The following is a 13,331-nucleotide window of genomic DNA, read 5'->3' on the forward strand; positions in this document are numbered from 1 at the left end:
TCAATTGAGTTTGAGAAGGAAGATCTATTGATGAGACAGACGAAGCGCGGCCGGCTTTTGTTCTGTTTCGAGACACGGAGCTGTCAAGCGATATTTGAATAATTCCGCTGCCAATTAATTGTATACATTAATTTAATTAAAATCAGTTTGCTTTTTTTTATAAAAGAAAGTATCTAATTATTTCGTGCTGTGTGTTTATTTTTCTCTTTGCGAGTGTTTTGTGTGCTCGTCGAGCACAACATTTTGGAAGCTCGTCTGATTTTGGACCACGAAATGAACATCTCAGAAGATTTTAAGGCAGCGACTCCTGCGAGAGCGGAGGGACGCCCTCTTCAAAAAAGAATGCGTGTTCATACATTTGCCAAACCTTAACTCTCCACCGAAGCAAATTCTTTTCGGGCGGTCGCCGTGGAATTGCGTCAGCTTCGTGCTAAAAGACAGAAGCAACGGCAAGGTGAGGAGAAAATGCAGGCACTGTTCCAGAAGCGCGACAAGAGACTTCAGCGTCTAAAGGAGTGGCTACAACATTTTTCAGGCCAGTCGTTACCTTTTCCTTTGTTCTCCAACCGCGGAGATTCCTCGGGATTCCGGAAACTTGAGTGTCAATTTTAAATTAAAGTCTGATATTTTCGACGGGAGAGTTCCGCTGCGCAAATATTTTACACAATTTGAATTAATTGAGCAGGCAAATAATTGGGAAGATTCTACAAAGACGGTTGCGTTAGCTTTGAGTTTGCGGGGAAAAACGCGTTCAATTTTAGACGGAATAAAGAAATTAGAAAATTTAAGTTATGGGGAAATTAAATCAAAGCTCGAATTACGTTTTGGAAAAGGTCATTTGTCTCAAACTCTTTATGCTTAGTTTACAAATCATAAACAAAAATTTGAAGAAGATTTAGCTTTTTGGGAAGCCGATTTAGAACGACTGTTTAGCTTATCCGGAGTGCCCTCCAGAAATGCGCGACAAGATTGCTTGTGCTCAATTTATTATTGCAGTCTCTGACGGATTTTTGAAACGCACTTTCCAACTTAAAGGAATTACTTCCGTGTATTCTGCATTTGAGAGAGCGAAAGCAAGTAAAATTATTTAAGAAAACAGTTGTTCTCAGAAAGAGGAAAATAAAGAAATAGAGAATGTTTCAGTTTAGGCTTTGTAATTTAAAATAGAAGATGCGGGAGAAAGTAACGGTTTCAGGTTTAGGATTTCTTTTTTTTTTGAAATTAAAATTTTGTCTCAGGGGAGGGAAGACGTTCTCTCATTTCTTTTTCTTCCTGGAAGGCATTGAATTGGGAATAACACGAGCGACGCTCGGTAACCCGGCAGGACAGTACAGTAGAGCAGGATATTGTTGTGCTTTCCTGGAAGTCCACGCCTTGGGGGACAGGTTTAAAGAATCGTTCTGTCTTTGGAAATTGAAAATGAGTTTTGATTCTTTTCTTAGAATTTCTTGGATTGACACAAGGGAATGGATTTGCAAGAAATTATGTTCAATTTTCCGAAGCAGAGGCCCGGATAAGAACAGAAAATTGTCATTTTTGTTTGATATTGCTCGAAACGACGCTCGGTAACCTGTGGCAGGAACCTAGAGTAGAGCAGAAAGTCGTGAAGTGGATTGTGATTGCAGACAGGGACAACGCTTGGTAACCTGTGGCAGGAGCCCAGGGTAAATCAGTAGATCGTCATTTTGGTCTGAATCGCGGAGGACAATGCTCGGTTACCCGTGGCAAAAGCTGGGAATAGAGCGGAAGAGTCTAAGATTTCTTATTCTCTCAGAAAGGTGTTGGTTTGGGAGTGACGCTGGCAACGTTCCGTAACTTGTAGGAGCCCGGGGTAGAGCAGGAAGTCGTCGACTTCCCTAGCAATCCTTGCCTTGAAAGATAAGTTTCAAAGATTGTTTTCTTGTCAGGAGCTGAGAGTGAATTCCGATTCTTTTTTTTCTGAATTGTAGATGATGGCGCTCGTTAACCTGAGGCAAGAGCACAGGGTAGAGCAGAAAGTCGTCAGATTTGAGTTTTTTGAGGAAAAGTTTTATCTTAGAATTTTGTTTAAGATATAGAAGAAAAAAATTATTGATTTTGAAGTTTTTTCTTACAGGGTTTTGTTATTTAGAATTAAATACTCGTTGAATTTTGTTCTTTGTTTCATTTCTAAGGATCTTTTAAAATGACGTTCTTTGTGTGTAGGATCATTATAGTACTTTTTTTAAAGACTGCTTCGCCCCGGGTTTTTGAGCCATGGTTTTTTCCGTGGGACTGAGAGCAAATACCGAGACAGGAGCTTGATAAGTTTTTCAAGACGTTGGATCCACGGTAGATACCCCCATCTTGCTCGAAGTTTTTGAAAACTTTCTAAGGAAATTACAATAGATTCAATACCGGCGTTCTAAAAGTTAAATTATTAGGACCATGTTAAGAATTTTTATATTTTTGAATTGTTTTGTTCTTAATTATTTTCATTAAGTTAAATTAGTATTAGTTATTTAAACTGCTATTATTAATTTCAACTGCTATTATTACATTTTAATAGGGAAACTCGGAGTATCGAGACGTTGCCTCACAGTAGATCATGGATTCAGATTATTCTCGCGTTTTATCGACGAATAAAACTATGCTGATTTTTACATAACGGACAAAGAACAGCATAGTTATACGGTCATGTAGAGATTTATGTATAGTATTAAGTATAGTAATCGACATTAAAAATGTGTAAATTAATGTGGCTGAAAAGGAACAAGTACGTCCGGACGTTCCCCTAACTGTATCTTGGTTGTCAAGATTAACCCTTAAATATACCGATCCTGTAAAATACGGAAACACATTTTTGGGTCTGAGAGACTTTTTCAAATTTGAGAAGCTATAACTTTGATTACAATCAATATTGTTCTACGTTTTTTTTTTAAACAAAAGTTCAAAATCTCAGGAGTGTGACTGCACAATCGGCACTGCCGGAAAATAATTTATTGTGAAGTTATAAAAGCAAAACCATTAAACAAAAATGAGAAATTGGTCAAAAATCCACTTTTCTTTCAAAAAATTATATCTTCGCAACAAAAACATTTAAGGACTTTCAAATACGGCGATTTAAAGCTAAAGAGTCACACTTTCAAAATAAAATTTGGCAAAGTCATTCCTTTTAAAAAGTATAATTATGTAACATAGAGAATATGAGGTATTTTTGGGCATCTAAAAATTCACTTTTTAAAAAAAAATCATATCTTTGCAATAAAAAACTTTGAAGAACTTTACAATACGGTGTTTTAAAACTAAAGATTCATACTTTCAAAAAAAATTATATTATTGTCATTTCTATTAAAAAATGTACTTATGTAACAAGGCAAATATGAGGTATTTTTGATTAAATCATGTCTAAAATTGAAAATTGGTGTGTTTCATGATATACAGGGTGTTTCAGACCACCCGTACACCCCTTTTCTCTTCGCAGGATTAGGACCAATCAAAAATATGTTCAGACGAAAGTTGTAGGGTTTCAAAAGATCTATTCAATGATCTTATCAGTTTGACCTTGGATGGCGTCGCCAAGGTCAGATCGAAATCACATTAAGTTTTTTAAATGGAACACCCTATTTTTGATTCCAGAATCTAATAGCTGGTGTCAAGACCTTTCCAAAACACTAGAAGAATGTTTATTTTCGTTGACTACTTTCCGAGTTGTGCGGCTTGAAAGTTACACTACCGCCAGAATCAGCATTACTCAAGATGTACCATGTGGTGGTTACTTAGTCGGATTTAATCTTGTGTGTGGGTGTGTGCATACGTGCATGCGTATGTGTATGGGGGAGGAAAAGGGGAGTCAAAGTTTTATGTACTCTGCTTTTGTTTATTAACTGGATTGATTATGTTTGATGATCAATCATGTCCAGATTGACTGTATGCATTTTCCCGTGCTTAGCATTATCCAGAATGAACGACGTGGACGTGACAAGAATTTCATCCCATTGGGGTTCTTGATTCACGTGAGTCCCCTTGCCTCTCACGGTTGGGGTGCTTGATTCACGTGAGTCCCCTTGCCTCTCACGTTTGGGGTGCTTGATTCACGTGAGTCCCCTTGCCTCTCACGTTCGGGAATGAATGAGTGTATGTTTTGTTAAGCGACTAAATGTTCAAAGTGAGCACCATTCTCTGCGATGCAAGCATCAACTCTATTTTGAAAATCATTGGTTGCTCGAAAAATTTCCTCGGCACGTAAGGATCGAATTGCTTCACTTATTCTACGAATCATATTATCCCTCGTAGTCGGACGTTCATGATAGACCAAGTTTTTTATCCTTCCCCAGAAATAATAATCAAGGACGGTGAGATCTGGTGATCGGGGTGGATAATTGATTGGACCGTATTTGCCTATCCACTTGTCGGGGAACATGGTATTTAATGCCGCACGAGCAACTCTCGATGTATGAGACGGACATGCATCTTCTTGGAACCACATGTTCAGGCGCAATTGCAGAGAAATATTTTCTAGTAAGACAGGAAGATCTGTCATTATCAAGGCGGAATATCTATCACCGTTTAGATTTTCGTCAAAGAAAACAGGACCTATGATTTGACTTCCAATAATTCCACACCAAACATTGACTTTCCAAATGGTTTGATGATCTACTTCTCTCAACCAGTGAGGATTATTTTGTGCCCAATAACGATAGTTCCAAGTATTAACAGATCCATCACTTTTAAGTGTACATTCGTCAGAAAATAAAATTTTCAAGTGGAAATCAAGTGGTTGCTGTCTTATAAAGTTGCAAAGTACAAGTCTCTGTCTAATATCGTTATAATTCAACGCTTGATGAACAGACATTCTGTAAGGGTGAAATTTGTTATTTTTTAGAATGCGCCAAACACTGATTTTACTAACACCAAAATCTTGTTCTCGTCGTCTTAAAGAATCATAAGGGTTCAATTCTGTCGATGCAAGAATTTCCACTGTTCTTTCATCCATAATCGGACGACGAATTTGTGTACCTTTGTTATGTTGAGGCTGAACGACACCTTTAATTTTGATTCGTTTAGCCAAACGTGAAAAAACATTTCGCGAGTGAGGAGTCCGATCAGGATAACGTTCCCGCCACAATCTTTCCGCTGCAATGAATGTACCTCAACACTCACCTAAAATTAGCAGCATATCATATGCTTCTTCATTGGAATAGGACATGGCTAAATAAACCTAGACTAATAAAGAGAGTCGGATTTTTGTTGCGCGATTGATACTGATATGACGGTTATTGAAGACGTAGGTGACAAGTTTGAGAGAGTTATTGTCACTCGTGTTGAGTTGAGTCACAATAGCGTTGTGGTGAATACATCTCTACTACATCCTATGCAAATAACAATATGTATAAAATCACGAGTTATACATCGTTACGCAGAAAGCCGCGCTCGTTATTGCTCGTGTGCTACCGTTAAAGTAATAATGTAATTACATAATATTATGACATACATATGTATGTGACTATCTACGGTCGCGACAGCTAACTTTCACGATTTTTCATGATCTGTTTTTATTGGCCCGGCTCGCGTGTTTACTTTCTTTGTGTCGGCTGCACGGCTTTCTGCGTAACGCGTGATTTTATATTGTTATTTACATGGTGTTGGCGGTAGTGTAACTTTCAAGCCGCACAACTCGGAAAGTAGTCGACGAAAATAAACTTTCTTATAGTGTTTTGGAAAGGTCTTGACACCAGCTATTAGATTCTGGAATCAAAAATAGGATGTTTCATTTAAAAAACTTAATGTGATTTCGATCTGACCTTGGCGACGCCATCCAAGGTCAAACTGATAAGATCATTGAATAGATCTTTTGAAACCCTACAACTTTCGTCTGAACATATTTTTGATTGGTCCTAATCCTGCGAAGAGAAAAAGGCTGTACGGGTGGTCTGAAACACCCTGTATACATGGTGCGTTCCATAAGTAATGCGACCAAATTCATAAAAAACTATTTATTGAATATATTTGTACCAATGGTTAGAAATCTTCAAAATAGCACCCTCCCGCATCGATACATTTTTGGAGGCGATGCTTCCAGGCCTGGAAGGCATCCTGAAAGGCCTTCTCCAGGATGTCCTTTAGAGCCGATGTCACATGTGCCTGGATGTTTGTAATTGTGCCCCAATGTTTTCCTTTCAGGCCTTGTTTTAAACGAGGAAACAAAAAAAAGTCTGCGGGTGCCAGGTCGGGACTGTAGGGAGGCTGGGAAATCAATGGGGTGTGGGTCTTGGCCAGGAAATCGTTGACAACGAAGGCGCTGTGGCTTGGCGCGTTGTCATGATGCAGCTTCCACGCGTTCTTGATGTCGCTTCGGCAACGTGTGACCCTTTTTTTCAATTTTTTTAGCACTTCCAAGTAGAAAGCTGCGTTCACAGTGGTCCCTGTAGGTACGAATTCATGGTGAACAATGCCTCTGACGTCAAAGAAGACAATGAGCATGGTTTTGATTCTGGATTTGCTCATGCGTGCCTTCTTGGGGCGGGGCGACGATGGAGTGTGCCACTCTGAACTCTGTCTTTTTGTCTCCGGGTCGTACTCAAAAATCCACGACTCATCACCGGTGATAACTGAGTTTAAAAAATTAGGATCATTTTCACACATTTCCAAGAGTTCTTGGCATCGAAGCACTCGCATGTTCTTTTGTTCGTCGGTCAACACTTTAGGGACCAGTTTGGCGCACACCTTTTTCATGTTTAAATCGTCGGTTACAATACGAGAAACTGTTGTTTTCGTAATGTTAAGAGTTTCTGCTATCAATTGAAGGCTCAACCGTCTGTCAAAATTTAAACAATCACGCACACGCGTCACATTTTCGTCAATTCGGGAGGTTGATGGACGTCCAATGCGGGGTTCGTCGGTGACTTCCTCTCGGCCCTCCTTGAACGACTTGTGCCATCGGAAAACTTGTGATTTTGACAAGCAATCACTCCCAAAGGCCTGCTGAATTAATGGCAACGTTTCGGTGGCGGACTTTCCAAGTTTAACGCAGAATTTGATAGCGTAACGTTGCTCCACAGTACGATCCATCGCGCCGTGTTACGTTAACCTCAAACGCGGTTCACGGGAATGCACGTCCTGACTCTCCTGCTGCTCGGAAGCGACCGAGACCGGGCGCATTTTGAAGCTAACACTCCCCTCCACCTTTCCCAACAGGTTAGAACACGCTGCGGTGTATCGTCGCGTCAGGAAAAAATTGGTCGCATTACTTATGGAACGCACCATGTATATACAGGGTGTCCCAGAGAACTCGCATCCCATTTTAAGAGCAGATTCTTTGGAAAATTCTAAGAAAAAAATCCTAATACAAAAATGTCGAGGGTATAATGGTTTTCAAATTATTCGCGATTAAAATTTACGAATCACTGAGCTGACATTTCGCGCGCTCAGGCATGGTGACATGACAAAGGTACCACAAGGGTACCTCTTGATATTAAGATTGTCATATAAATACGCAATGGCTATTATATTAAGAAATTACTACTATAGGACACATATTTGTACATTACATATGCACAATTAATGTTTTCAACAAAATATCAATTCAATAACAAGATGTTACGATAGCCGTTGGGTTAGCTGTCAAAATAAATTCATTACCATATTCATATGATAAGAACTTTTATGGTAACATATCGATAATATCAATAATTTATTTACATTTTTAACTATTAAAAATGTAAATCGGTAATTTAATTGATATAAACGCGATAATGTCAAATAGACATAATTTGATATGTTTGAATTCTACTTTATCAACATATACAATCTTTTTCATATCATCGCATAAATTATCGATATTATCAATATGTTACCATAAAAGTTCTTATCATATGAACATGGTAATAAATTTATTTTGACAGTTGACCCAACGGTTATCGTAACATCTTGTTATTAAATTGATATTTTGTTGAAAACATTAATTGTGCATATGTAATGTACAAATATGTTTCCTATAGTAGTAATTTCTTAATATAAATGTCACTTCGTATTTATATGACAATCTCAGTATCAAGAGGTACACTTGTGGTACCTTTGTCATGTCACCATGCCTGAGCGCGCGAAATGTCAGCTCAGTGATTCGTAAATTTTAATCGCAAATAATTTGAAAACCATTATACCCTCGACATTTCTGTATTAGGATTTTTTTCTTAGAATTTTCCAAAGAATCCGTTCTTAAAATGGAATGCGAGCTTTCTGGGACACCCTGTATATATATATGTATATATATATATATATATATATATATATATATATATACACAGGGTGTCCGGGAACTAGGAAACCTACTGTTTCGAGAATATAAAGGAGATAAAAAAGGACAAAAAAGTCTTATACCATTTTGCGATATTTGCTATAATTATTGATTTATAAAATAAAACGTCTAAACCAATGTGCGGTGAATCCGCTTGATTTTTGCAGTGTACACGCGGTGAGAGCAATTCAGACCGTCGCGCCGTGCCAATTCAGACAATAACGCCTCACCTTTACCGCCGCGCGCCGTTGCCTACGAGCTAGGTGCGATGGCGCGGCGTCACCGCACATTGGCTTAGACGTTTTATTTTAAATCAATAAATATAGCGAATATCGCAAAATGGTATAAGACTTTCTTGTCCTTTATATTCTCAAAGCAATAGGTTCTCTAGTTCCCGGACACCCTGTATGTATATTGTCACGTATTTTTCTTTACGCCGGAGAGCGACGGCGAAATACGCGATCAAACAAGAGAACTGAGGTGATACGCGAAACACGCGCGAGAGCGACGAAAATACCGATAGCTACGTTCAAACCAAATCGGGAAATTGGCGCCAGACGCGATTATATCGGTCGCGTCGCCAGGTTCACTTTTCTACGCTAAACGCTAATTCATATCACGCGATAGCTCGTCACACGAAAACGCGAAATCGTCGCTCGCACGCGGCCAGCTAACTCGCCTAACCGATAGAGGGGCGGGGTAACGGAGACGGGCGAAGCGGCTCTCTTACGGAAGGAGACGAGTAGGCAAGGAATTAAGCAAAGCTAGGCCGATGTAACAAGTAGACATCACATGTAACATATGATAGTGCATAATCAAGACGACATACAGCAAAACAAGAAAAAAATATAAGCCACGTAAAGAAAAAAAACAAAAGAAATAAGGAGTTGGCTCTGGGACAAACGGGCAGAGATCGTCGGGCCGGGCACCACCGATAACCACTCGCCGATATCTCTCTCGCTCGCTTCCGACAACACGCTCTCGTCACCGGATCGCACGCAAAAGCCTAGAGGATTGCGCTCGATACGCGATCGATGGGCGCTACCCCTCCCCCAGGGTGCGCAATACCTTTGCGCCTAGCGGCGCGGCCTATCAGCAGCCGCCCTTATCTAGCCGTGACGTCACGGTAGCGCAGTGTTGGGTCCCCGCAGGTGTCGCGCGGTCCCCGTCGGCATCCAAGATCCTCGCCGCTCTCGCCATCCTCGCGGACGACAGCAGCAAAATTTATCTTGAGGCGGCGTTCCTCCGCCGCTATTATTTCGGACGGACAGCCGGGATCCAATGACCCTTATCCTGGCCGTTCGTCCGCTCTAGCCTGTCCATCCTCAGTGCCTCGCGCTAGCCACTCCCGCGCGACGCTTACTTGTCGCCAAGTCTCGTCTCGTCCTCTTTTCCGTCGGCGGTTTTCCCTGTACTGGCCCTGAACGATTGTTCGCTCCTTTTCTAGCCGCTGTCAACATCCCTCATCGCTGCTGCTCCTTTGGCAACGTTTGTCGAGGCGCCCGAGTTTACATAAAAAATAAGTCGCAAATAAATAAATGAAATTAATAACGCTCCACACTCCCGCCGGAGATTTCGCTTTCTCGCTCAGTGCCCGGCTCGGTCATGTGCCCCTCTCCGCCTTTGATTTGGCGGAGGGCAAAGTGGCGAGGCAGGTAAAACTGCCACGTCACAATAAATAAATAAATATATGTATGTATATATGTGGGATTGAAGTCACACTGAGTTGAATAGTGGATAAAGATATATTTCAATATAGCGTACATGGAAAGAATTAGACTGATTTAGTTAGAGTCCCGTTCCTCGTGTTCGTGTTCGATCTCTCTCTCTCTGTCTCTCTCCTCGTTGCCAGCCGCTCGCTTCGCCTTCGCTCGCCTGCGCCCTCTTTTCCCCTTTCGTCCTGCGACGCGGTACTTCTTAACTCCACATTCGGCCATTCCTGACTAGAGTCCGTCCCGGACTCACTTACGCTTTTATCAGGAACGTCATCCTGAACTCCTTGGGAAATCTGGTTTGTTATTTCGTCAGGAACTTCGTCTAGGACATCATTTGCTGCGTGAGGTTCTGACCATGGCTTCATTTTGTCAGCGCTGGTTGTCGTCGTCCTTGGTCCTAGCTGCTGCCCAGCCTTTTCGACAGCGTATCGGTCATAACCAATTTTTTCCGTAACACGGTAGGGTCCTATAAATCCTGGAAGTAGTTTGGATCCTTGAGTGAACTGGGTTCTTTGAATAGCAACCAATTCATCGATGGTATACTTTCGTGCTTCCTTCCTTCGTAGATTATATTGTTTAACGTTTTCCGTTTGAATCTTCTCAATCTGAGCTCGGGCTTCAGCACGTAATTCGTCTCTTTCGTTTATGAAACATTCAAGCAATTCTTGTTGAAGCAATTGTTGCAACGATGGATCGTCTGCATGACGTAGCTTAGTGCCGAACATAATTTCGAAAGGTGTTCTTCCTATAGCTCGTTGATGGTTACCATTGATGGCCTGTTGTACTTTTCTTACATGCCGATACCAATAATCAGGCTTTGCTATTGATAACTTCGTTAGAATAGATAATATGACTTTGTTGATTCTCTCAACTTGGCCGTTTCCCCGTGGTGTTCCCGTCGTAATCAGATGATGACTAATGTTCTGTTTTGTGCAGTATTCTTCAAACAGCTGAGATGTGAAGGCTCCTCCTCGATCTGATACTATTACAGAAGGATTGCCGAATAAAGCGCTTTGCTCTTCTAGTTTCGATATCACTTCTTCGCTACTCATAGTTTTAGTTGGATAAATCCACGTAAATTTACTGAAAGCGTCAATTACCACCAATAAATATTTGTATTTTTTATTGGTAATTTCCAGAGGACCAACGTGGTCGACATGATAAGTACATAGCGGTTTGTTTCCTTTATTTATTGGATGTAATAAACTCTCTTTTTTACCTCCTTTATCCTTGGCTAGAATACATGGAATACAATTTCGAATGTATCTTTCGACTTTTGCTTCTAAATTGGAAATCCAATATTCGTTCTTCAAAATTTCCGTAGTCTTCTTAACGGCAAAGTGACCCATGTCATGAGCTCTTCTAATTATGTCTTGCGTCATCGAATTAGGTATAACTAGTAACTTCTTACCATCGCGCTCCTTGTAAACGACGTCCCGGATCATACAGAAATCTTTGTACGGCTTGTCTTGTAGTACTGTCGCTAGCGTTTGTAAATATTCGTCATCCCGTTGTGCTCTGGCCACTCGTTGTATTAACTCGTTTTGTGTGAATAGTGCGACCGGGTTACGACTAAGTGCGTCGCAATGCTGCATTCTGCGGCCTGAACGATGTTCCACTGTAAATTGGAAATCTTGCATGTACAGAGCCCATCGTGCTATCTTCGGTATCGGATCCTTTTTATCCATAGTCTTCGCGAAAGCTTGGCAGTCAGTCACCACTTTAAACGGAATGCCTAATAGATAGTGTCGGAATTTTTTAAAGGCCTCGACCACAGCTAGAACTTCCAATTCGTAGCTATGTTTTTTCTTTTCTGCATCAGTCGTTTTCTTGCTCATGAAATGTATGGGATGAAATTGTCCATCAACGTCGTCTTTCTGAAGTAAGACAGCTCCATAGCCCTCACTTGAAGCATCGGTATGTAATTCTGTTTCTTTTTGGTGATCAAAGATTTTCAAAACAGGTTCTGTAGATAATTTTCTCTTTAACTGATTAAACGATGCTTCTTCTTCTGGTCCGAATCGAAACGGCACATCCTTTTTGAGTATCTCAGAGAGAGGTCGTGCTAGTAAGGCATAACCCCTGATGAATTTTCTGAAGTATCCAGATAGTCCCAAAAAACTCTGGATTTGTTTCTTCGTAATAGGTTTTGGGAAGTGCATCACAGCCGCGATCTTCCTTGGTGATGGCTTGATAGCTCCGTTCTTTATCACATGACCTAAATATTCGATATCGTTTTTGAGAAACTGAGATTTCTTCCAATTGAACTGCAGTCCATATTTCGATGCAGTCTCCAATACCATCTTCAATCGTTCTAGCGCTTGTTCCTCGTTTGTGGCAGGTATAATCAGGTCGTCCATATAAGTAAGCACAATATTCTTCTGGATTAACTCTTTGAATACCTCATTAACATAGCGTTGGAATACTGAAGGACTGTTACATATGCCAAATGGACATCGTAGGAATTCGTACTGGCCGTTCGGAACTATGATAGACGTGTATTTCCGGCTTTCTTCTTCGACTGGCACGTGGTGAAATCCATTTTTGAGGTCAAGCGTCGAGTAGATTATTGCTCCCGTCAATTTATCAAATTGATCGTCCACTATAGGCAAAGGATAATGATCTCGCACCATTTTCTTATTTAATGCCCTGAAGTCGCCACATATCCTGATATCTCCCGTCTTCTTTTTGACCAAAACAATCGGACTTGCGTATTCTGACGAGCTCGGCCTCACTATGCCATCCTTTAACCATTGTTTCATTTGCCGATCGACTTCTTGTTGTTCAGGTCGTGATAATCTTCGTGGGCGTTGGTAAATCGGTTGGTCATCCTTGAGTATAATCTTCATTTTGACATTTGTTTCCTTGACATCTGCAGGTTGATAATTATTGACCAAATTGACAATAGTCTCGAAATATCGTTGATTGCCTACATCCAAATTTATCTCATCGTTGTTTAGAGTTATGTAGCACAAAGGATTTTTCTCACTAGCTTCTGATAGTTGACCATCCTTTAGTTCACAGGTGTGCATCTTTTCTTCCTCGATTATTAACTCATCCGTGGCAGCTGGCGTCACCAATTTAATAGTATGTTGATTTATCACTATCGTGTTATTTTGTAACAATGATTGACCGAGAACCACGTCGTACTGTATTGCACTGCTTGGAACTACGTGCATCTCCATTTCGGTCTTGACATCGTCGACATTTACTTTTGCGTGGAATCCGCCCATCGTTTTAACTTCATATTGACCTAGGCCAGTTATTGTTGTCGCTCTTGAATTTAACTTGGGCTTTCCCAATTCGTCGTACTTCTCGAATTTTATCATATTAACTTCGCTGCCCGTGTCGATTAAAGCAAT

The 13,331-nt window shown here is 40.7% G+C and overlaps 1 protein-coding gene across 1 annotated transcript; it reads right to left on the bottom strand.

Annotated features, from left to right (window-relative positions):
* Positions 1 to 5,979: 5,979 nt before the first annotated feature.
* On the bottom strand, positions 5,980 to 7,029 carry LOC120357749 (protein GVQW3-like). The gene has a single exon (XM_039449216.1). It carries the CDS (start codon positions 7,027 to 7,029, stop codon positions 5,980 to 5,982), a length of 1,050 nt encoding a protein of 349 aa, XP_039305150.1.
* Positions 7,030 to 13,331: the final 6,302 nt, after the last annotated feature.

This window comes from Solenopsis invicta, chromosome 5, assembly GCF_016802725.1.
Source record: "Solenopsis invicta isolate M01_SB chromosome 5, UNIL_Sinv_3.0, whole genome shotgun sequence".
Lineage (NCBI taxonomy): Eukaryota > Metazoa > Arthropoda > Insecta > Hymenoptera > Formicidae > Solenopsis > Solenopsis invicta.

Coding starts and splice junctions, on each gene's coding strand:
- LOC120357749 (XM_039449216.1), bottom strand. CDS start 7,029: ATGGATCGTACTGTGGAGCAACGTTACGCTATCAAATTCTGCGTTAAA.